This window comes from Typopeltis vanoorti, chromosome 23, assembly GCF_054136105.1.
Source record: "Typopeltis vanoorti isolate ZY-2024b chromosome 23, IOZ_Tvanoo_1.0, whole genome shotgun sequence".
NCBI lineage: Eukaryota > Metazoa > Arthropoda > Arachnida > Uropygi > Thelyphonidae > Typopeltis > Typopeltis vanoorti.
In genome coordinates, this window is record NC_143571.1 from 51,415,228 (window position 1) to 51,442,405 (window position 27,178).

Genomic DNA, 27,178 nt, shown 5'->3' on the forward strand with positions numbered 1-27,178 from the left:
GCTATACAACAATGTTCTGAAACCTAATGTCATGTGACTGGGGTATGCCAGTAACTGATTCTTAAAAGAAATTTTATATTTGAGTAGCATATTTAAATTATTAAATAGGGTGTCATATTAAATGTCAGAAACAACAGACAAGACATTTCAGGCCTTTCTTGCCATTTTGCTTCTACTAACCATCACATTGAGTGGGATAAGAGCCTTATGCCCTATATAGAAGATAACTACCATTCAAGAACCTTCAAGGAAGCAGCTACAGTCGCCCGTAAAACTGAAAACCTAAACAAGAATCAAGGTCTAACCTTACCAGAAATTTGGAAAGCTTTAATCAGATCATTAAACATCAAAGAAATGAACTTTCATGCCAATTACATCATGAGCCATAACGAATAAATCATGTTCCCGAGACATGCGCATTGCCTCATTCAATACTAATTTTTTGTATGAATTAGAACCATCAGTTATAACCTAGTCTGTTACCTTCATATAGCTTACTAGTTTGTATTCCCTGAAGATGCCGATAGAAACATTGGCGAAACATGTAGGTCGATAAAATAAAGCTACTTGACAAACATTATATAAAAAAAAGTGTAATAGTCTTATTAAATAGGGTGTTTATATATTTTCTAAAAATATTTCTAGTGAATAACAGCATTTATTTAATTACTCACCTCACAATGCACAGTAAAACAGCAGCATTAGTTACAGTATAATGTCCTGACAACCTCTTACAAACTAACTGATAAAGAAAATTTTTTTTCAAGGATTTTCAGAGATTATCCTTCTGTTCTTCTACAGGATAAAAATTTGCTTATAGTTCATACAGAATAGATTTTATAATACTTTAATTACTGGTTTTAGGAAATCACCTGGAGTAAAAAGGTGGAAATAAATCATGAAGCTTTATTGATACCTACTAATACAACTATTTTCCACACTATGTTGCCATATTACATCATTTAGATTTTTTTTTTTTTTTTTTGGAAATGAAATCAAAAACGAGTGCGCATGATTTTATAATTTTATAAAAGATTTTATAAAAGTAACAATAACTGCTGTGTGTGTGTGTGTGTGTGTGTGTAGAGCAATGTTTGATTGTATTTTCAATAACAGTTGGGTACATAAGAATAGAAACTGAAACTTGGTTTAGATTTTGCATTCACTATTTGTATGTAAAATCACTGCAAGTTCAAAGAAATGATTGATAACTAGGGTATGTGAAAATGTTTTCTCTTCATGGAGTTTAAATCCCATCATCATCATCAAATTCCTGACATGTACCCTCAAGGGGTGTACAGGATATGATAGTACTACATGAAAAATTTATGTCACTACTAACTTCCTATCTACAATTTTCCTCCAAATCAGTCTGTTACTTGTCAAGACTCCAACATTATCAGATCTTATATTTCTATCGTCTAAGGAACTTTGTACCGTATCAATCCACCTATTTCTTGGTCTTTCTCTGGACTGTTTTCCTGCCAACCTGGCAGAGAACACTTATTTTGCTAATCTTTCCTCGCCCATTCTGTTTAAGTGACCATACCACCTGAGATTAGTTCTGCTAACGCATTCCTGGATGCTGACAATGTCAAGTTCTTTCCTAATATCCTCGTTTTTAATATGATATTGCCATTGATGCAATCTGTTCACACCTCTAATCTTTCTCAGGACTCTCATATCTGCAGTCTCTAGTCTTTGGTCAAGTGTTTTACTTCTAACACAGCTCTCAGATCCATAAGTTAAAATTGGTTTAAGCACTGTATTGTATACAGCTAATTTAGTGTTCTGGCTAATTTCTCTCTTATTCCATATGAATTTATTCAATTGACTGCCTACAATACCAGCTTTGTTGATTCTATTGTCTATTTCCATATTTAATTTACTATTTTCATTAAAAATTGTGCCTAAGTAGCTGAAATGTTTTACTTGTTTCACAGGTTCCCCGTTCACAACGCAGATGACATTTTCAACAGTTCAACATAATTTCATTGTCTTTTTAATGATGACCTTCATACCATATCTATTACCGCATAAAGTAAAGAGCTGACAATACCACTTGCATTTGAATGAGGAAGGGCATAGGCATCTGAAGAGATTGCTGTTCTGAAAAAGTCAGTGTGTCCCAGGGAGGATGGTAGCAGGGGTGGCCTCTTGTGGGAATGGGTACTTGGGAGAAGGGGAACAACATCAGGTAACACTGAGCTCAGTGGAGTCTAGAGGGGGATAATGCTGGGTATAGAAACAACGGCATTTATATGCTATATACTAATGCCAGGAGTATTCGGAATAAGGGAGAGGAATTGGTGGCAGAGATAGCATCAGCCTGGCAAAAATTATTGGGATCACTGAGATGTGGTTGACAGAAGAGGATATAATAACAGGAATAGAAGTCCAGGGTATGGCACTGTTCAGCAGGATAGGAAGGGAAAGCGTGGTGGTGGAGTACTGCTTATGATAAGTGACGACCTATGTCCTCTAAGAGTGGAGACTTTGGAAGGCAGTGACACTAATGATTTTGAAAGCATATGGTGTGAGGTAGAGGTGGGCAAGACAGGATATTTATTGGAGTGTTGCTACAGACCCAGGAGTACACAGGGTGGGGACCAGGAAATGTTTAGACCAGTGGTCGCCAAAGTAATCAATATCGACCCCCAGGGGTCGATATAACATTGTTAGGGGTTGATTCGGGCTCGATAGAAAAATATAAGACATCATTGTGTGGGTAATATTTTATTCGGTTCGCTTGGATTACCTCCATCCTGAATGCCAACGATGCAATTAAGAGTGAATCATGGAAACAGTGACATGAATAGGACCTGTAAGATGGAGCTAGGTCATGAAAATAGTTACGGAGGCCAATCAAGTAGGCCAAATGACGTATTTACCAATAAACGGATGTCGGTGGTTCCCCCCTGGCCGGCGCGGCAGGAGCAAGATTGCCACACGTGCACGTTCTTATTTACTTATTACATTAAAACTGAGGAGTCAGTTTTAATGCTAGAGGGATAGGGCAGGTTCACGGTTTAGAGGCACAGGAGGAGAGTGCGTTTCAAATATTGAGTACTCTGGATGTCAGTAAAGCTATGGGACTGGATGGTATTTCACCACCAGGTGAAATACCATCCAGTCCCATAGCTAGGGAACTGACAGTGTCTTTGACCTGGTTTTTCAATGAAAGTCTGGCTACTGGAAAGGTACTCATGGAATGGAAGGAAGGTAAGATAGTGCCATTGCATAAGGGCAGTAGCAGACTTGGAAGTGTCTAATTATAGACCAGTTTGTGTGTCATCAGTAGTTAGTAAGGTCTTGGAGAAAGTAGTGAAGGACCGTATACAGCGTTGGGAAGATGAGGGTAATGTTATCTGTGAGAGTCAACATGGATTTGTGAAGGGGTGCTCTTATTTTAGCAATATGCTAGCCTTTTATAATAAAGTTACAAGAGCATTAGATGAGGGAAATGCATATACTGCAATTTTCTTAGCCTTAGTGAAGGCATTTGACAGGGTGCCATATGATAAGCTGATATTTAAGTTGCAGCACATGGGTCTGGATGTCAGATTGGTCAACTGGATTTAGGATTGGCTCTCCGATAGGTATCAGAGAGTTGTGTATAGTAGGGCAGCTTCAAGGAAGTAGAGGGTTACAAGTGGAGTCCCACAGGGCTCAGTGCTGGGACCTATATTGTTTAACCTTTATATCAATGACATTGTCAGTGGATTGTAGGGGATGTTCAGTTGTTTGCAGATGATGATGCAAAGCTGGGAAGGATTATTAGTAATAGTGCAGATGTGGCAGCCCTGCAAGAGGATTTGAATAAGCTAGATAGATGAGCAAATGAAAAGGGGGTGTCGATTTAATGCAACAAAATGTATGGTTTTGAGGTTTGGGAAACATCGATGGGTTATACTGGAGAAGGTAGGGGAGAGAAGAGAACTGGAATTGATGATTGATAAAAACCTGAAATTTAAGGGACATATTGCAAAAGTGGTGAAGGTAACAGAGGAGTGCTGCAATAATGAGAAGGACATTGACCTGCAGAGATAAATCAGTTGTCATTCCGTTGTATGAGACCCTGATCAGACCACACTTGGACTACTGAAGGGGATTTGAAGGGGATAAATTAACTGTGGAAAGGATACAAAGATGGATGACAAAGATGGTTTCAGGACTGTACAAGGATAGTTATGAGGATCGGCTGAGGGAATGTGGACTGCAGTGTTTGGTGGATAGAAGGAGAGGTGATATGATCGAGACTTTTAAACTGTTGAGAGGTGGTTACAGGGTTGACACTGGGGAGTTCTTTCGCTTGGTTGAACAGCGGGAAGGAGTGATGACAAGAGGCCATCCCTGAAAGTTATGAAAGGAAACTGTGAGCAAGATGGTAAGGAGTGGTTTCTTTGCATGGAGGGTGGTTGAACCGTGGAATGCATTGCCTGATGGAGTGGTGGGAGCAAGAACAGTCAATGAGTTTAAAGAGTGGTATGATAGACTTTGTGTTTCTTAGGTGGGGAGGGGGTCTCCCCTCGATGAATCTTGATAGCCTTTGTGTTTCTTACTTAGGACCTCCCACGATGAGTCTTTTGACTCCATGGAGGCCTGAATAATAATAATAATCATCTCCAATTTTGATATCAGGTTTAATACCACTTTCCTTCATAATGTGATCCATATGAATCACAAATAACAGAGGGGATAATGTACATCCTTGTCTGACACCAGATTTAACATTAAACCATCTTCCTGTATTTCCTTCAATTCTAACTACTGACTTACAACTCAAATAAAGACTAAGTATTGCTTGATATAATACCCCATTGACACCATACAACTGTAGCATATTGAATAGCTTTTCTCTTGACACCTTGTCATATGCCTTTTCCAGATCTAAAAACTTAAATAGATCATTGTTATATTCCTATGATTTCTCAACTATTTGTCAGAAAGTGAAAATCTGATCCTGACAGCCTCTGTTTGGCTTGAATCCAGCTTGTTGTTCACCAAGCTTCCCTTCCACAATCCTTCTCAATAATTTTTCAAGTATACTTGCATAAATCTGACCAGGAACACTCAGTAGGGATATACCTCTGTAATTCTCACATTGTTTTATTCTTCTTTTTATATATGGTTACTATGAGAGCTTTTCTCCAATCATCTGGAATCCATCCCTCTGTCCAGGCCTTCTGAATTATGCAGTGCAGCTACTGTAAGACTTTTATACCCCCATACTTGAGCATTTCTGGTCGAATATCATCTACTCACACTGCCTTTCCACATTTCAGGCTTTTGATAGCTTTTTCTACTTCAAGTAAAAATATGTATTCCTGATTGCATGTCTGTTGAATGCTTTTTACTACTGTGCTGTCATCATTGCTTGTTTCATTCAGCAATTTTTCAAAGTTATTACTATATACATTAAGGATATATCTTTTTTTTCACCAGTTTTCATGTCACCTTTATCATCTCTAATTCCTTTTACAGTACTCTTTCCTCCATTTGAGCTTTTTCAACAACCTCCAGAATATCTTACCACCTTCTTGATATTTATTTTCTATGTTCTTACCAAAGTCTTGCCATGACTTTTGTTTAGCTAGTTTTACACAGTGTTTAGCTTTCTTACATTTGTCTCTATATGCTCTAAAGAGCACAAGGAGACTTATTTGCCAGGAACTTTTGATATGCTTTCTTCTTTTGCTGCACTGTCTCTTTAACTTCCTGTGCCCACCATGGAGTTCTGATTTTTCTATCCTTGCAGACAACCTCACCACATGCCTTTCTTGCTGAATCAATCAGTGTTTTCTTCAAGATTTGCCACTGCTTCTCCAAGGTTTGGTTCCTGTTTTCAAACTCTTTCATTTTTTTCTTGAATAATATTTGTGTATTTTAGTCTACAGTTCACATCTGAGAGCTGCTCAACTTTAATTCACTTTAAAACTTTCTTACATGTTCTTCGTTTCAGTATGAAATTCAATTTTATATTGCTCAAGACAAAATGGGGATCACTTCCAATTTCAAATCCTCTATATGCTCTAGTGTCCTGCACATGCCAAAATATCACTATCAACAATAATGTAGTCAATGGGACTTTTCGTATTCCTTGCCTCTTCTCGTCGTGTAAATTTGTGCACATTTTTATGTTGGAACATTGTGTTAATAATAACCAGGTACATGTCCTGAGCAGAAATCCAACAAATATTTGCCATTAGTATTAGCTTTGCTCTTTTCTCCAAATTTTGCAAAATATTCTTGTATGTCTGAAAATCATTTCCTACTCTGCTATTTAGATCACCAACAAGGAAAAAAATTCTTCCTTAGAACTTTCTGTGGGATCATAGGCACAAATAAGTCTCATTGTCCAGTTACTCATATTTACCCACATCATTACTTGATATTGCTTGTCATTCAAGCATATCAGCCTTGTATTTTGTGTTCAGTGCTATAGCTACTATTTTTCCTTGATTGGCATTGCCTGAATATAACATTCTGTATTTATTGCTAAGAAAAATCTTGCCAGATTGTCTTTTTTTTGTTTCAGTCACCCCTATTATGTCGATCTGGTACTTAGATTTCCTCAGTTAGCTCCATTTCTTTGCTATCCAGGCTTCTTATGTTGATAGTACTGATCGTGAGCTCTGGTGATGAGTTTGAGTGTGTTTCAGGATTTGTTCCAGTAGCCGACTTTTTGCTGTTTGCCCTGGTTCCCTGGCGAAGACAATAGGAACCTTGTTTAACCAGGCAATGCCTCAACCAGTATGAAATTTTGTCATGTTGTACCATCATTTTATATTTTGGTATTCTCATTGGTTTAAGCCAATAAGAATATAATTCAGTTGGCTAAATCCCAAATTGTCAGCCCATCCTTATTCTTTCAATATCCAGGTCGATACCTAACAGGATGCACCATGAGAAAGTGAGGACTGGACATTGGGTCAGAAGCCCTGGTCGAGTCTTGGCATTCCTTTAAAGGCTATGTGGAGGTCTGCTCTCAGTTATACAGCTTTGAGCCCCAAGCATCCCTGCAAAGTAATATCTTAACTAAAATCATATTTTAATATTACTGTTATTATTCGGGACGCCTCCAAGGAGTCTAAAGACTCATCGTAGGAGGATACCTACTGTACAATTCTCCGTCTCCACCACTATCGAACCTCTACTACCAATTAACTACGTCAGCACCATCTACCGCTCGCCAAAACAAGCATTTTTTATCTGTAAATTGCGTGTGTTCTGAAGGACCAATTTGTCTGCATGCAGGATGAAAAACCATAGTTTCCAGGAGAAAAAAAATCCTGCTATCTCTGTATGAGATCGGCTAACTCACCTTCAATTGAAAAAGTCTGTATAAATATTCCTCCCATCATGACAGGAATCTAACTCGGGTGCCTTTTCCAATCGAGGGGCGCAATGTGCTGTCGTTCTTCCAATTGCGGTACGGAGGCGCTTGGAAATATCTTGGAAACAATTCACATTCTCAAGCACTTATCATAAAATTGCAATATACATGGGTAAATTATTTATTATCTTCTCCTGCTTCAAACATTCCCTTCTCTTCCTGTTCACCTCAGCAGTACAACTAACCACACATTTCTTCAAATTGATGCATGAACCAAGTTAAGAGAATAAAAATGAAATATAACAGAAGATAGAGGCTATCCAAAACAGTTATTAAATGTAATTAAGAGCCTATATAACAATCCAACTGCAATCAAATATCAATGAATAAATAGAAACTAATCAGGGAGTCCGACAAGGATGTAACCTTTCTCCTACCTTATTTAACACACACACACACACACACACACACACACACACACACACACACACACACACACACACACACACACACACACACACACACACAGGAATCTCATAAGGAAATGGAATCTGTAGTAAACCCAGGAATAAACAATCAACATACAACAGTAAACACAATACTTTTTGCAGATTATCAAGTAATTATACAAAAATCAGAAAACTATATACAGAGATCCATTCACCATCTACTCCAGTTAACTACTGATAACAATTTACAAATCTCATTAAATAAAACAAACCATAAAATTCTGGTGTAAATATCCCATATAAACTAAAATATTATTTGGAAACCAAACTCTAGAAAAAGTAACACGTTTTCAATATTTAGGACGTGACATTTGATATAGAGACCAGAATGGAGAGGAAGGCAAAATTGGAATATGAGAAGAGATTGGCACTAAGATCCAAAGAAAATTCTAGAGACTTTTTTTTAGCTATGTGGCCATTAGGCAGAGAAATGATTGTGGAAGAATGACATTGCAGGATAAAAATAGGAATAGAGTGACTGATGCAGAGGACATAGTGAAGTTGTTCAATGAGCACTTTATTGGAGTATTTCATCCTGGAGGAGGTTTTAATACTAGAGGGATAGGGCAGGTTCAGGGTTTAGAGGTGCAAGAGGAGAGGAGATTGTGTTCCAAATACTGAGTACTCTGGATACCAGTAAAGCTGTTGGACTGGATGGTATTTCACCATGGGTTTTGAGAGAATGTGCTAAAGAACAAATGGCTCTGTTGACGTGGCTCTTCAATAAATGTCTGGCTGTGAGAAAGGTACCCAGTGAATGGAAAGAAGGTAAAATAGTGGTGCTGCATAAGGGCGGTAGCAGACTGGTAGTGTCTAATTATAGGCCTGTTTATGTGTCATCAGTAGTTGTTAAGGTCTTGGAGAAATTACAGCGTTGGGCAGATGAGGGTGATGTGAGAATCAACATGAATTTGTTAAGGGGCACTCTTGCTTTAGTAATATGACTGCCTTTTATAATAAAGTGACAAGAGCAGTTGATGAGGAAAAGGCATATACTGCAATTTTTTTTGGATTTTGCAAAGGCATTCGACAGAATGCCACATGATAAGCTGATATTTAAGTTGCAGCAGATTGGTTTAAATGTCAGGTTAGTCAAATGGATTCAGGATTGGCTGACTGATAGGAGAGAGTTGTGTATGGTGGGGCAATATCAAGGAAGCAGAAGGTTACAAGTGGAGTTCCACAGGGCTCAGTACTGGGACCTGTATTGTTCAACCTTTATATCAATGATATTGTCAATGGATTGCAAGGGGACATTCAGTTGTTTGCAGATGATGCGAAGCTGGGAAGGGTTATCTAATAGTGCAGATGTGGCAGCCCTGCAAGAGGATTTGAATAAATTAGACAGATGGGAAAATGAATGGGGGTTTCGGTTTAATGTAGCAAAATGTAAAGTCTTGAGGTTTGGGATCCATCGATGGGATTATGCATACTCGATTGGAGGAGCTGTACTGGAGGAGGTAGGGGAGACAAGAGATCTGGGATGATGATTGATAGAAAACTGAAATTCAGGGAGCATATTGCAAAGATGGCAAGAGTAACTCAGAGGATTGCTGCAATACTGAGAAGGACGCTGACCTGCAGAGATAAAAGAGTTATCATTTCGTATAAGACCCTGATCAGACCACACTTAGACTATTGTTCTTAGATTTGGTCCCCAGGATTTGAAGGAGATAAGTTGACTGTGGAAAGGGTACACAGGAGGATAAAGATGGTTTTAGGACTGTACAATATGAGTTATGAGGATCGACTGAGGGAATGTAGACTGCACAGTTTGGTGGAAAGAAGGAGGGGTGATATGACTGAGACTTAAACTGTTGAGAGGCAGTTACAGGGTAGACACTGGAGACTTCTTTCACTTGGTGGAATAGCAGGAAGGGGCAATGACAAAGGGCCATCCCTGGAAGTTACAAAAGAAGGCTGTGCATAAGAGGGTGAGGAGTGGTTTCTTTGCACGGAGGGTGGTTGAACCTTGGAATGCATTGCCTGAGAGTGGTTGGAGCAGGAACGGTCAATGGGTTCAAGGAGTGGTATGATAAACTTTGTGTTTCCTAAAAATGACCTCCTACGATTAGTCTTTTGACTCCATGGAGGCCTGGATAATAATAATGATATAGACAATAAGTTACATTATTTTCAAGCAATCTACAGTACTATAAGAATAACAACAAAAGGCAAAACAAGGATGGAGACAATTAAAATTTTATAAAGTCATGGCAGTACCAACAATACTATATAGGTGAAAGTTGGATATAGAGAAAAAAAAAGATGAAAGTAGAATACAAGTAACTGAAATAAAATTTCTTAGAGCACTTAAAGGATGTACAAGAATGGATAGAACACGAAATGATGAAATCAGGAAGGAATTACAAATGCAAGCAATAAATGATAAAATAAAAGTACATAAAATGAATTGCTGAGAACATATACAAAGAATGGAGGAGGGAAGACTACTAAAAGAAGTAACACACTATAAACTGAAAGGAAAAAGAGACATAGAAACACTTAGAAAGAGAATTAAAATATAGTCCTTAGGGATGCCAAAACAGCCTTTTAGCCTATATCTTGAAAAAAGATCCTTTCTTAGTGCTGTTTCACTGGGATTTGAGTCACTGTTGCTATTGCAGAAACAATGGCAACAATACTAAAAAAGGTACTTTACTTTTTTTTCTCCCCCTTAGTATTTCAAATTAGTAATATGTGTATATCATACTATTTGAATGCAATATAAATTGTGTTAGTTACATTCCACTGTTTCTGCAACTATAACTAATTACTACCACTCTTTAATCCAATAAGCTTGGGGAACTACTAATAGTTCTCTTCTGTATTCATCAGCTCTAATCTTCATACACTCATCGGTCCTTTATCCACTTTATGAACTTTCTGCCAAGAATCACTGGGGAGGGGGGAGGCACAAGCGAAATAGATGGGCTGCAAAGTTTGGTAGATAGAAGAAGTGATACTGGGGAGTTTTCACTTGGTGGAACAAGGGGGAGGAGCAAGGATAAGGGGCTATTCCTGGAAGTTGTGAAAGGAAGTTGAGCGCAAAAGAGCAAGGAGTTGTTTCTTTGCATGGAGTGTGGTTGAACTGTGGAATGCATTGCCAAGTAGTGGTGAGAGCATGAACAGTGAATGAGTTCAAGGAGTAGAATGAAGCCCACCCTGTTTTCTAGGGTGGGCTTCCCACAATGAGTTTTGTAACTCCATGTTCACATTAGGCAGCCATTGTACAATGTTGGTAACTATGAAGGAGGGGGGACTGGAAAGCTCTGATAAACACCTAGAACAAAAATTATATTAAAGCAACTGATATAACCACAAGAAACATACTAGTAGCAGAGTTATGAAAGTAACTTATGGTCTTATATTGTTGTATGTTCTTTCTTGTGGTTATATCAGTTGCTTTAATATCAGTTTTGTTCTAGGTGTTTATCAGAACTTTTCCAGCCTCCCACCCATGCACTGGAACAATATAAGTTAATTTCATTAGTTAATGTGTGGTGATATTGTGAAATTTTTAAATTTAAGCATTGCCGCATGATATTTGTTTGGAACATGGTATTTGGTTAAATTTGTTAGGTAGTATTATTTTAAATACTTTGTTTCTTATTAGTGCTCTGGAACAAAATGGGAGTGAAAGGGAGCTCTTTGTGTATATTGCTGCAAAAGAGTGAATAGTGCAGATTTTTTGAGAATTGAACGGTGCCACTAGTGCAATATGTATTTGTCGGAAGATGTTAGAATCACCAGATTTAAATTTGGTGTTTAGCAAAGCATTGCAGATCTTTGAAAATAAAATCCTTGGAAAAGTCTATGGACCTGTAAGTGATAGCACAACAGGTAAATGAAGAAGAAGAAATAATCAAGAACTATATGAATTTTATAGATTCCCACTTCTAGTTGACGAGATTCAAGCAAGCAGATTGAGATGGCTTGGACATGTGGAAAGAATGGCTAAACAAGCATTCAAGATGATGCCCGATGGAAAGTGACCCAGAGGTGGGCTGCAGATGCACTGGGAGAATAACATCCAGAAAGACTAAGATGACACAAGAATTCAGAACTGGAATGAAAAAGCTCAAGACAAAGGAATGAAAGAAGGTAGTGCATGCAGAAATGAAGAAGATAATCAAAATAAAATCATTAACTGAATATTGATTACTGAATTACAGTAGGTTATTCGTATCCATCTGTTTACATGAACAATTAAGCTGTGAAACTGACAAGATAAGAATAAGCAACAAACTTATTATGCATTGTCTTATTCTCATTACAGCATAATCAGCCATGTAAACAAATAATGTTTCCCAACTGAGTCACTATCTCATAAAGAGCATAAGTACCATAAAAACAACTACAAACTGCATGCACACTCACTGAATTTAACTGGATTAACAGCAATGGGATACAAATAAAGTTGTTTAACCAGCCAGATACAATACAAAACTTATTTCTCTGAAACTGACAAAGTTATCTTAACATGTTCACATTGGTGATGTTTCGAATGTGTCACACATCTGGTGGGAACTTAATCTCTAACATATCCCTTCCACATCAGGTCAGCAGGTGGGCACATTTCTTACACATGTATCAATATGCATGACATTGCAATTTCAAGTTTTGGTAGAATTAATTTTCCCTTAAAACTAATATTTACAGAAAAATAAGTATAATATGAGCTGTCTTCATAGTATATTTAAATTTTAGAAATGTAAAAATACAATTATGGAATTTCTCTTAATTATCAGCAAATTACATAACCAGAAAGCAAATGCAATGATTCACTACATTCATGTAAGATGATGAACCAGAAGTATGAGACTATTTGTCTCATCCTGCCCCATGGGTGAGCATTAAACAAAATTTGTGTTATTCCGAGTGTGAAGGTGTCCTTAAGGTCATGCCAGTTTCTTCTGGAGAAGAAGAAACAGTTCTGTAAAGCATATCATATAAGCTGTAATTTATTTGATAATATCAATTAAAAGAAATGAAATGTACTTCTATACCAGAAAAGATGTTTTAACTCAATTTTACCATTTAAGTTTTTTTTTTTTTTTTTTTACCAATTAAATTGCCTAATGAAGGTCCGCCGGCCTGGTTGGCTGAGTGGTTAGCGTGTCTGCTTTCCAGCCAAGAGGCTGCGGGTTCGAATCCTGCCGTGGGCATGGATGTTTGCGATTGTCCTACAAACTTTGTGTGGAAAGGGAATTTGCGACCCTACCACACATCATTGCCAAAACCATGTGAGGTATGGCAGTGACCACATGGCGTCTACGAACGTCAAATGTGAAAAATTTTTTAAATGAAGGTTCAGGCATATTACAGGATATTAAATTACTTCGTTACTGAAAGAAAGGATTAGTTTAGATTTGCATGAAGTAGCTTTATACCATCTACTTTTTTGCTTGCAAGAAATGTATACTTCATAGTCATGTTACTGGAAGTACTTTCTCACAATGAGGAAATTAACATTTTTTTAAAATTTGTTTTATCTTGAAAATTGATGGGAATTAAATGGCAGAAAGCAAAATCAAACTAATTATTCATACTGGAACCCAGTTACCTCCAATATTTGACCTTTGACTACTAGATTTTGGGCTTAGACCAGATAATCAAGATAGCTGACTGAGGTTTTGACCTTGGATCTGGTAAAAAAAGTACATGGAACACATACAGACATAGACAATCAACATTAAAACAAAGATACATTATCTGTACTAAAGTATGCTGTCTTTCATATTAAATATGCAACTGAAGATCATTCATAAACTGACTTCTTTAATGAATTCATAGTAAAAAAAAATATTTTTAATTGTAATGTTATAAATTGTGGTTGATGTAAATAAACTACATATATGAAAGAAAATCAGACCTGTATAGAGGACTCTACTTATCATCCCAGTCATGACAATAAAGAAAAGTGGAAAAATTTTAGCATATCCAGCAAACAATGTAGCACCTTGGGCATGAGACAAGGATTTTGCTGCAAGAAGACGTTGAACCATCATCTAAAAATGAAGAAACACAAATATCTCAAACACTTTAAACACATGAATGCCAGTGGCCAACAGAATCATCTGGAACATACAAAAATATTATTTATAATGTTAAGTGCACAGGGTATTTTATTTTTTCTGTTTTAAATAAAATAATACATGTAACATTAACTACTTTTGCATTCAAAATGCATGCTTCTTGATACGTTATGTGACAAGAGGTTTTTCAAATATATTGCTTGGAATTAAATTTCAAGTTACTACTAAACTGGGTTCTCACTAATACTTCGAACTTAATTTACTAATTAAAGAAAAAAATTGCAGTTAAGACATTAAAAATTAAGGTTTTAAATTTGATTTCACATATTACGAAAGACATGCAAATTGAAAGTACCACTTATGAGCTAAGAACTGGTCTCCCTCTTACAGTTCTATGGGTTTCAACTAAAAACATTTGAATTTAACTGAACATATTTCTTTATATTACTACATTTAAGCTAAAACATCTCATTAGCTAGATAAATTCTTTATATGATATCAGTCAGTATGTTACTCAAATTTAAAATAATTTAATACTGAATTTGTCTAAATTCATTTGTCAAAATCAATCCTGCATACACTTCATTTCTATTTTGTCCGTGTGGTTAGCCTAGTGGCTATGCGCTTCGCAACAATATGTCCAGGGAAGGAGTGTTCTAGGTTCGATTTCCGTTACCGACGTGAGAAGCTTAAGGATCTTTCTCAGCCACGGACAGCAGGGTCCCCCCCCACCCCAGTTTATCTTGGGTTTTTCATCCAGTAAGCAGGCAAACCGGAAACGTGAACACATAGGCTACAGTCAAAAATACTTAATCCCTCATTAGGAGGGCTCGACCAGTCCTAAATGGCAGTCAAGGAATGGGGGAGGGGAATACCCCACACAAATAAATTTCTATTTTGAAACATAGAATATCACTGAGTTTTGTCATTTGCTCACGTGGCCAGTTAGACTTATGTCCTGATTTGAACACATTGTAAGGTTAATGGAACGAATTGGTTACATGGATCGAAGATTAACTCTGAAGGATATTAGCAAGTTGTGTATAATGCAGCAGTGTCTCAAAAAAGAAGGGGGTAACCAGTGGTATGCCCCAGGTCTCTTTTCTTGGACCCCTGTTGTTTAACTTGTTTGTAAATGATATATTATTATGATTCAGACCTCCATGGAGTGACAAGACTCATTGTGAGAGGCCCATACTAGAAAACACAGTCTATCATACCACTCCTTGAACTCACTGACTGTTCATGCTCTCACCACTATCATATCAGGCAATGCATTCATTCCATGGCTCTACCACCTCCATGCAAAGAAACCACTCCTCACTCTCTTGCTCACAGCTTCTTTTTTTAACTTCCAGATATGGTTCCTTGTTCTCACTTCTTCCCCCTGTTCCACCAAGTGAAAGCATTCCCCAGTGTCAACCCTGTAACTACCTCTCAATGTTTAAAAGTCTCAATCATATCACCTCGCCTGTCTACCAAACTCTGCAGTTCACATTCCTTCAGCATGTCTTCACAACTGACATTGTACAGTCCTGATACTATCTTTGTTATCTGCCTCTGCATTCTTTCCACAGTTAATTTATCTCCTTCAAATCCTGGAGACCAAATTTGAGAATAATAGTTCAAGGTGTAGTCTGATCAGGGCTTTATACAATGAAATATACAATGAAAAAAACTCATCTCTACAGGTCAGCACCCTTCTCAATATTGCAGCATTCCTCTGGGTTACCTACATGACATTTGCTATATGTTCCCTGATTTTTTAGGTTTCTATCAATCATCCCTAGATCCCTTGTCCCCCCCCATACTTCCTCCAACAGATATGCAGCCTCCCATCAATGTATTCCAAACTTCAAGACTACATTTTGCTGCATTAAACTGATATCCCCATTCATTTGCTCATCTATACAGTTTATTCAAATCCTCTTTGAGGGCTACAACATCTGCACTATTACTAATAACCCTTCCTAGCTTCATATCATCCACAAACAACTGAATATCCCCCTGAAATCCATTAACAATATCATTGATATAAAGGTTGAACAATACAGATCCCAGTAATGGGCCCTGTGGGATCCCATTTTAACCTTCTGTCTCCTTGATACTGTTCCCCCACACACAACTCTTATACCTATCATATAGCAATCCTGAATCCAGTTCACTAATCTGACATTTAAATCCATGTGCTGCAACTTAAACATCAGCTTATTATGTGATACCCAGTCAAATGCCTTTGTGATATAAAAAAAGTCAGAGTATACCTTTCCCTCATCAACTGCTCTTGTCACTTTATTATAAAAGGCAATTATATTACTAAAGCAAGAGCATAACAAATCCATGTAGACTCTCATAGATAACATTACCCTCATCTGCCTAATGCTGTCAATGATTCCTCATTTATTTCTCCAAGATCTTAACTACTGATGAAATAAAACTAGTCTATAGTTTGACACTTCTGGTTTGCTACCACCCTTATGCAATGGCACTATCTTACCCTCCTTCCTTGGGTACCTTTCCCATTGCCAGACTTTCACTGAAAAGCCAGGTCAGAGTTGTCAGTTCTTTAGCATATTCTCTTATAACCTTTGCAAAATTCTATCCAGTTCCATTGCTTTATTGACATCCAGATTACTCAGTATTTGAAACATTCTCCTCTTGCACTTATAAACCTCAAATCTTCCTCTAGTATTAAAACTTACTTCTCAAGGATGAAATACTTCAATGAACTGTTCGTTGAACAGCTCTACTATGTCCTTTGCATCAGTCACTATTCCCATTTTTATCCAATAATGTCATTCTTTTACAATCATTTCTCCTCGTGATATATCATGTGGACTGACTGGGGATTTTCAGTTGTTTCCTGATGATGCAAAGTTGGGGAGAATGATAAGTAGTACTGCTGATGTTAATTCCCTTCGGGATGATTTAAACAGACTTTTGACTTAGACAAAGTAGTAAGGGGGGGGGGGGTTGTAGTTTTAATATTATGCGCAAGGTATTGCATTTAAAGTGCAAAAATGCAAGGCCCTGTGGTATATTGAAGGTGCTGTACTGCAGGAAGTGGCTGAGATTCGAGATTTGGGAGTGATGGTTGACAGATTGACGTTTAGAGGGCATATTGCAAGTGTTGCAAAAGCTGCACATTGTAGTGCTGCTATGCTACGATAAGTACTGCAACATGTAGGAATAAGGAAGGTTGTGCCACTGTATAAAGAACTGGACAGACCACACTGATTAATGTGCTCAAATTTGGTCTCCTGGTTTTCAGTGCAATGTGGAAACATTGGAGAGCATTCAGAGATGAGTGACTAAAACAATATCAGGACTTTTGAATGTTGGCTATGGAGAGAGGTTGCAGAAATGTGGTTTGCAGAGTTTGGTGGATAAGAGGAAAAGAGGTGATATGATAGAGACATTTAAGTTAGTGAAAGGATTTTATCAGATTAATCCAGAGGGATTATAAAAAGAGTACAAGGCGAGAAAGGAAAAACCAGTCATCCTTGGAATTTATGAAAGGGTGTGGCAAAGAGGGGTGTGAGATGAGCAGATGTGTCTGTGAATGAACACATTACTAGAATGTGTAATGTGTTCAATACAGTAAATGTGTAATAACACATTTACTACATAAATGTGTTGTAAATACAAGAAGTGTTAAGGATTTTAAGATTCGGTATGATAAAATTGTCAGTTGAATGAATCTCTCAAGATGAGTCTGCCAACTCCATGGAGGGTGTAATAATAATAATACACACAGACAATTCAACACCTTACAATGAAAAAAACTTACAATGAATTAAATGTATTTAATTAAATGAATTAAAAACCTTTCAATGATGGGAGATGATTAAATTCACATAATCATCTGGGCTAGGAAAATAAAAATTCTCATCCCTTCTCTATTGATTGAAAAATGGAGTTTAAACAAAATGTAAAGTTATTCACTGCTGTGAATAACTTTAAAACAACACGTAAAGAAATTTACTTAAGTATAAAGAGCTAATAAGCTAATAGGTCTAGCTACTCACTGATGAAGCCTAAAAAAAGGCTGAAACCGGTCTGGGTAGTGACCCCCTCCATAATGTAATAACGGCATACATTTCCTAGGAAATGTGTTTTTATATTATGGAAAATACCTAAGAATAGCAATCTGAACTTCCCCCACCTTTGCAACGAGTCGTCCGGTATTGTACTACGTACTAGGATCACTTGCATTGGCTAACGCTAGTGTCGCCGATACTTTATAGTTTACTATACTATATTCGGCAAGAAAATCTCTGATTCCAATCTTTGAGTTTCTTATTCGGTTTTAAAACTATGTGGGATTTAATATCCCCTTAATTTAAGTACGTAAAGAAATGTTTATTTTTATATTAGTTTATATTTTGCACTGAGGAAAGCTTGTTAGCATCAACAAAAGCTTAGTTTCCTTTTTAAGAAAATGCCAAGCACTCATCCAAATGTTCTTTCTAGTCAAACCTGAATGACTTCCTGAATGATTTCAGGAAGTCATTCAGGTTCCAACTTGCTATTTAAATACAATATATGCTACTACCTCAGTTCAATTTAATTACTATTCATTAAATCTATTTATTCAAACAGTTCAAAATTAATAGCAAAGCTTTTTGCTATTAATATCGTCTCAAAAGAACTAATGCATAAATCTAAAATACAACTATCTTTCCTTTCAAACACTTGTTTTTCATCTCTTTGCTTTTTCTTAAACAAGATATCAAAAACACCACACAGAACTTATGGATAATTATAGTTTGCAAAAAAAGCAGCTTTTGGTAGGATTTTTATTATTATTATTATTACTATTATATATATATTTTTTTGACAATTCTTACACTACAGGTCAAATTTGTAGATCTCATAGCACACTGATTGAGTAAGTGAAATTTTAGTCTGCTTTCTCAGTTTCATTTCAAATTAATTTAAGTTTACTTTTTAATACAAGAATTTCTATTTGATTTAGCATATTCTACAGGGACAATATATCATTGCTTGTAAATTGGTGCATATTTAAAATGTTATGACAAAATAAACCACATTTTTTTTTAATTATTGCTCTAATAGCTTCATGTTCCTTGTGATATGCATCATAAGGAACATCATATGCATCATCAAATTTCAGATCATTTAACAAATGACTGCCCACATCATGTGTAGTACTGTTAACATGAAATGTAATGTTCATCATATCCCAGTTCTATATGGTTTAATTGTTTAATAAATGACTGTTTTTCATCATGCATCAGAGGTTTAGGTAACATTTCAGAGATGAAATTGTTGCAATGACCAAATTTATCCACCCACAAATAGTTCAAATAAGGGAAAGAAGACACAGAAATCAGGAAGTCCGAACTCAAAGATGTAATAAAAGCTATCTACTTTTGGGATACCAGTTTGTTACTGGTATCTGAGTGATACCAAAAGGAAACCTGGAAGACTGGCCTTAAAGAGGGAAGACCCAATGATCAAGAAAGTCGGGAGAAAATGGAGTAGAAAGTCTCGAGATAGGAATAACTGGACACTATGACCTGCAGTCATGGAGAAATCCTGACTGAAATCACAGGTCTATCAAAGTACAGGAAACATGGTTGGATTAGAATGATATTCTGGAATAGAAATGGAATGGTGTGATGCAAGGAAAGGAAGGGGAAGAAGAGTGAAGAGGAGTGTGCTGCTGATAGCAGGGGATATGTTTGCAGAAGGTTGAGAAGCCGATAGGATGAGATATTAAGTTGGTATTGCTACAAGCCAAGGACTATTAAGGGTGGAGGCAAAATATATGCATCTTGGCTTAGTGAGCAAGAGAAGGGTGATCATTATGGATGATTTTAATTATGGTGCTATTGATTGAGAATAAGGAAAATGAATTTAGTAATGGGCAAACAAAAGGTTAAGCCTATAATGATGTGATCAGATATAAATGTACTTGTAAATGGAGTGAAATCAGCCCGTAGTAGGTGAAAGTGACTAGTAATCATTATTATTATTATTCAGGCCTCCATGGAGTCAAAAGACTCATCGCGGGAGGTCCTTCCTAAAAACATAAAGTCTGTCAAGTCTCATCGAGGGGGATCCCCCCTAAGAAACACAGTCTATCATACCACTCCTTAAACTCATTGACCGTTCTCGCTCTCACCACTCCATCAGGCAATGCATTCCACGGCTCAACCACCCTCCATGCAAAGAAACCACTCCTCACCCTCATGCTCACAGTTTCCTTTCGTAACTTCCAGGGATGGCCTCTTGTCATCACTCCTTCCCGCTGTTCAACCAAGCGAAAGAACTCCCCAGTGTCAACCCCACCTCTCCTTCTATCCACCAAACTCTGCAGTCCACATTCCCTCAGCCAATTCTCATAACTAACATTGTACAGTCCTGAAACCATCTTTGTCATCCGTCTTTGTATCCTTTCCACAGTTAATTTATCCCCTTCAAATCCTGGGGACCAAATCTGAGAACAATAGTCAAAGTGTGGTCTGATCAGAGACTTGCACAACAGAATGATAACCCTCTTATCTTTGCAGGTCAGTGTCCTTCTCATAATTGCAGCAATCCTCTGTGTTACCTTCACCACCTTTGCAATATGTCTCCAAAACTTCAGGTTTCTATCAATCATCAACCCCAGATCTCTTGTCTCCCCTACTTCCTCCAGTATAACTCCTCCCATAGAGTATGAAGCATCCCATCGATGTTTCCCAAACTGTAAGACTTTACATTTTGCTGCATTAAACTGACATTCCCATTCATTTGGGCATCTATTTGGCTTATTCAAATCCTCTTGCAGGGCTACCACATCTGCACTATTACTAATAATCCTTCCCAGCTTCGCATCATCTGCAAACCTTGCAATCCACTGGCAATGTCATTGATATAAAGGTTAAACAATATAGGTCCTAGTACTGAGCCCTGTGGGACCCCACTTGTAACCCTCTGCCTCCTTGAAACTGCTCCACCATACACAACTCTCTGATATCTATCAGACAGCCAATCCTGAATCCAATTGACCAATCTGACATCCAGACCCATGTGCTGCAACTTAAATATCAGCTTATCATGTGGCACCCTGTCAAATGCCTTCGCTAAGTCTAAGAAAATTGCAGTATATGCCTTTCCCTCATCTAATGTTCTTGTAACTTTATTATAAAAGGCTAGCACTATTAAAATAAATCATGATGGCATGAAAGAGTTAACGAAAGATGAGCGAGTGGCATTGTATGGCGACTCCATTATTAAAGGTGTGCTAGAGGATAAAATGCACAAGGTATGTTTTCCAGGCGGTAAAATAAGTAGAGTGATTGAGGCATTGGATATGAGGCGGGAGCGAGCAAAAGAGTTAATTGTATTAATTGGTACAAATGATTTGAGAGAAAACAAAGAGCATGTCAAAATGAATGTCAAGAGACTGCTTGGAAAGATAAAAGAGAATAGTGTGACAGGAAGGGTGGTCAGTGTGTTGCCTAGGTATGATTGTGGTGAAATGAGGCGGAGAGCAAGGATTATGAATGGTATTCTGGCTGAAATGTGTGAGGAGATGGGTGTACAGTTTGTTAATGTGTGGAATGAGTTTGAGGGACGAAGTGAGCTGTATGGGAGCGATGGACTGCATTTGAGTGGTTATGGTGTGAGTCGCTTGGAGAGACTACTGCTGGAAGGTAGAGAAGTGAATAGAGAAAATGAATTAGATCGAGAGGGGAGTGATGTGGAAGAGCAGGAGAGTAAGACAGGAGAGATTGAAGAAGTGGAAATGAATGGAGAGGTGAGTGGTATGAGTATAGAAAATGAGAGAATGGGTGTGCAAGAGGAGCAGGGAAACAGGGAGGCCCAGGGTGGACAGGGATACACAGCGTGAGAAAGGTGGATGCTCCAAGAGGAGGTGAGAGCATGTGTAGGCAGGAAAGTAATGGGATGACCAGGTATCAAGAGGAAACAGATGTTGTTGCAAAGGGTTCTAAAATGAAGAAGCAGAAAGAGAAATGGCCCCAGTCCAGCATGGAGAGAGCACATCGAGTGAATGGTATCAGTGGAACTAGCTGTAGATCCAGAAATGAGTTGTTGTGTTTGTATACCAATGCTAGAAGCATAAGAAACAAGGCGGATGAAATGGTTGCACTAATTGTGTCTGTGTACCCAGAGATTGTTGGAATAAGTGAGACATGGTTAGATGAGGACGACATCCTGACAGGAATAGAGATGGAAAGGTATGATGTGTTTCGTGAGGATAGAAGGGATAAAAAGGGAGGGGGAGTGCTATTAATGATAGAGAAAGAGTTATGTCCATACAAGGTAGAGATGCAAGAGGGAAATAGGGAAAGTGGTTTTGAGGCAGTATGGTGTGAGATAGAGGTGAATAGAATCAAATACTTGGTGGGATGTTGTTATAGACCTGGTAATGTGGATGGTGGTGATAGTGAAATGTATAGTCAAATAAGCCAAGCAAATAAGAAAAGGGTGATCATTATGGGTGATTTTAATTATGGCAACATAGACTGGATTGAAGAGATAGCGACTGGAAGTAAAGAAAATGAGTTTCTTGAGTTTTTGAGGGATAACTACCTCAGACAGTATGTAACAGAGGGCACACGAGGATTAAGGGTCTTGGATTTGGTCATCTCATCGGAGGATGTAATTATAAGGTGTCAAATCATCCACCAATTGGTGAAAGTGACCATGAGGTGATTACCTGGGTGGTTGCCAGCAGTGCAAGGACCCCTGTGAAAAAAGAGTATATGTGGAACTACAAGGGGGTTGATTATGAAGAGCTCAGGAGACAGCTTGCAGATGTAGCATGGAATGAGGAGTTAGCTGGAAAAGAGATCAATGCAGCTTGGGGGATTTTCAAAAACTATTTAGTAGATGCAATGTCTAAATGTATACCACGGGTGAGAAGGTTATATAAGGTAGGTGTGAGATGGATGAATAAAGAGATTAAGCATGCAATACAGAAAAAAAAGGCATTGTGGAGACAGCATAAGAGAAGTGGAAGTAACCAATTTCATGAGGTCTACAAAGACCAGGCAAGGAGGGTGACTTGGTTGGTGAGAGTAGCTAAAGAGAGGTATGAACAGCAGTTAGCTAATGAAGCCAAAAAGAATCCTAGGGAGTTCTTTCGATATGTAGCCAGCAAAAGAAAGAATGATTATGGAAGGATGACATTGATTGGAGGAAATGGTATAAAGACAGCTGTTGCAGAATGTGTTGTGGAGATACTTAATGAGCAATTCATAAAGATCTTTCAATCTTGTGAATGTGACTTCATGGAGAGATTAAGAGCAGTTGATGATGGGGAGGAGAGACTGACTGTAAGTGAGCAAGAGGTGTTTAGGAGTTGAGTAAACTAGATGTAAATAAGGCTGTGGGACTTGATAATATATCACCACGTATTCTGAAGGAGTGTGGCAGAGAGTTGACACCTGCCTTGACATATTTTTTTAATACGAGTCTTGCACTTGGTCAAGTTCCTAAAGAGTGGAAGGAGGGCAAGATTGTGCCACTTCATAAAGGAGGTAATCGAACTCAAGCATCAAACTATAGGCCTATCTGTGTGTCAGGTGTTGTGGTTAAGTTGTTGGAGAAGCTTGTGAGAACTAGGATCCAGAGTTGGGTTGACAACAATGGTATAATCTTTGATGGACAGCATGGATTTGCTAAAGGGAGGTCATGTTTTAGTAATCTACTTACTTATTACAATAAAGTGACTGCTTCCTTGGACAGAGGAGAAGGATACACAGTAATATACTTGGATTTCGCAAAGGCTTTTGATAGAGTACCTCATGATAAGTTGACAGTCAAACTAGAGCAGATGGGGTTGGATATTAGATTAGTGCATTGGATTGGAGACTGGCTATCTGATAGGTATCAACAAGTTGTGTATGGGGGTGCAATATCCAGGAAAAGGAAAGTCACTAGTGGAGTGCCTCAGGGGTCTGTTTTAGGGCCATTACTATTTAACTTATATATTAATGATATTGGTAAAGATTTGGATGGAGATATTCAGTTGTTTGCAGATGATGCAAAGTTGGGACGAACCGTAAAGAGTAGTGAAGATGTTGTGGCCTTGCAAGAAGACTTGAATAAATTGAGTGATTGGGCAAGTAAATGGGGATGTGAGTTCAATGTTGCAAAATGTAAAGTTTTAAAATTTGGAAAACAAAGATGGGATGCAGAATTAATGCTTGGTGAGAATATATTGTTGGAAGTAGAGGAAATAAGAGATCTGGGGGTGATAGTGGATAAGGATCTAAAATTTAGGGGACACATCGCCAAAATTGTGAAGACAACACAAAGACTGCTGGGAATGATGCGGAGGACACTGACATGTAGAAGTAGGGAGATACTTGTTCCAATGTATAAGGCTTTGATTAGGCCACACTTGGACTATTGTGCCCAGATTTGGTCACCGGGTTTTCAGAAGGATGAAGAGATGTTGGAAAGGGTCCAAAGGCGACTGACTAAGGTAGTTTCTGACCTCTGGAATGTTGAGTATGAGGAAAGATTGAAAAGATGTAATTTGCAGAGTCTCGTGGAGAGAAGGAAGAGGGGAGATATGATAGAGACCTACAAGTTGATAAGGGGTTGTTATAGGATCAATGGTGGAGAAGTTCTACAGAGAATAGTGGGAGATCAGAGGAGAACCAGGGGTCATCCCTGGAAACTGTATAAGGAGGGTGTGAGTAAGGGAGTGAGAGGCAGGTTTTTTTTGTGCAGAGTTGTGAGTGATTGGAATGCCTTGCCTGAGAGCGTGGTGTCTGCAAGTAGTTTGAATGTGTTTAAGACACGGTATGATGAGATGTGTGTGTAAGATAAAAGGACCTCCTAGATGAGTCTTTGACTCCATGAGGTCTTGTTTAATAATAATAATAATCATATTGCTAAAACAAGAGCGCCCTTTCACAAATCCATGTTGACTCTCACAGATAGCATTACCCTCATCTGCCCAATGCTGTATACGGTCCCTCACTACTTTCTCCAAGATCTTAACAACTACTAATGACACACAAACTGGTCTATAATTAGACACCTCCAGTCTGTTACCACCCTTATGCAATGGCACTATCTTACCTTCCTTCCATTCCCTGGGCACCTTTGCCAAAGCCAGACATTCATTGAAAAGCCAGGTTAAAGGCACTGTCAGTTCCCTAGCACATTCTCTCAAAACTCGTGGTGAAATACCATCCAGTCCCAAAGCTTTACTGACATCCAGAGTACTCAGTATCTGAATCACACTCTCCTCCTGTACCTCTAAACCTTGAACCAGCCCTATCCTTCTAGCATTAAAACTGACATCTCTAGGATGAAATAATCCAATAAAGTGTTCATTGAACAATTCCGCTATGTCCTCTGCATCAGTCACTCTATTCCCATTTTTATCCCACAATATCATCTACAGTCAATTCTCCTCCTACTGACCACATAGCTAAAAAATTCCTTAAGATTTTCTTTGGATCTTAGGGCCAATCTCCTCTCATATTCCAGTAATTATCCGGGTTGTTGTCACATATGAACTTCAATAAAGAAGGGATGTATGTGGAGATATGGGATTGAAAATTACGAAAAGCTTAGGAAACATGTAGGAGTTGTGTGGCAGCTATCAAAAGCTTTTGCAAAATCCAAGTACACTACTGCATATGCATCTCCCTTGTCCAAGGTATTTGTCACCTTGTTATAGTACATAAGTCCATGGACTCCCTGGAGGTGTTACATAATAATAAGTGAGTAAAACATGATCTCCATTTAACAAACCCATGCTGATGACCACAGAGAATACTGCTGTTATCAACCCATTTCTGTATCCTATTTCTCACCAATCTCTCCAGTACCTTCACTACAACTCCAGATATACAGATTGGCCTATAATTTGAAACTACAGCTGTATCCCCACCTTTATAGAAAGGAGTTGAGTGTAAAGGAGAAAGATGTTGTTTGGGCATTGATCAAAAGCTATTTAACAGCAGCAATTCCTGATTTTATTCCAAAAGGTGAAATGGCTAAATAAGGTAGGAGTAAAATGAATGAATGAATTAAGTATGAAATCAGAAAGAAGGCACTGTGGAACAACACAAGATCAATGTTAGTAATAATCAATTGCACGAAGAGTACAAAGAGCAGGCCACAAAGGTGGCTTGGGCAGTAAATATGGCAAATATGCAGTATGAGCAGAAATTAGCTGATCAAGCAAAGAAAAATCCTATTAAGTTTTGTCAAAATGTGACAAGAAAGAATGACTGGAAGGATAATGTTGACAATGGTAGTCTGGTCACCAATGCAAAGGATATAGTTGAAGTATTCAATGGCAGTTTATTAGGGTATTTCATTCTTGTGAAGGTGACATCATGGGGAAGTTGAAGTGTAAAGGGTACACTTGGTAATAAGGCAGTAGGACTTGAAAATATATTACTGCATATCTTGTTGTGAATGAATGTTCTATGGAATTAATAGTACCATTGGTGCGCCTGTTTATCATGAGTGTTGCAACAAGGAAAGTTGCAAAGGAGTGAAAAGTGGTAAAAATTGTTCTCCTTCACTAGGGGAGGGGGACAATTACACTAAGGCTACAAATCATAGGCCAAGCTGTTTTTTCCCAGTGATATGGTGTTAGAGAGGTTGACTAGAAATAGAATTGGGTTGATAAGCAATATTTGCTATGATGATCAGCATTGGGTTTGTTAGCGAAAGGTCTTATTTTAGCATTCTGTTAATGTAATAGAACAAGGTAAGAGCCTCTGTAGCTTAGTTGGTATAGACAAAGCCCTGGGTTCAATTCCCATCTATGATGTGAGGAAGAATCTAGTTTTCTTTCAACTAAAGGTGAGTTAGCCAATCTCATACAGAGGTAGAGGGTTTATTTCTCCCGGAAACTGGGGTTTTTCGTCCATAACTGGTTCCATGAACACACACTTATTTACAGCCATAAAATATATTTACCTAATCCCTCATTATAAGGGCTCAATTCCCCCCCCCCCCTATAAGGGAGATTCACATACAGTAGTATACTTGGATTTTTCAGACCTTTGATAGATTGTCACATAAGCTGGTACCTAAACTGAAATGGATGGGACTGGATAAGTCAGATATCAGCAGGTTGTGTATGGGAGAGTGACATCTCAAAACAGAAAGGTAATTAGCAGAATACCACAGGGGACTTGGGGGCCATCATTATTTAACTTGCATGTTAATGATATTGGGACAAGCTCAGCAGAGAATATGCAGTTTGCTGATGATGCAAAGTTGAGAACTATGGGACACAGCAAATGTGGCTTTTCAGGAGGATATCAATATACTAT

At 38.0% G+C, this 27,178-nt stretch overlaps 1 protein-coding gene across 1 annotated transcript in view; it reads right to left on the bottom strand.

The window, feature by feature from the left end:
* The window catches only part of LOC150093847 (sodium/myo-inositol cotransporter-like), a 252,092-nt gene that overhangs the window by 115,915 nt on the left and 108,999 nt on the right, over positions 1 to 27,178 (bottom strand). The window contains exon 9 of the mRNA XM_090412588.1: positions 13,721 to 13,856. Within this exon, the coding sequence (XP_090268714.1) occupies positions 13,721 to 13,856 (136 nt within the window). The remainder of the gene's footprint in view (positions 1 to 13,720; positions 13,857 to 27,178) is intronic.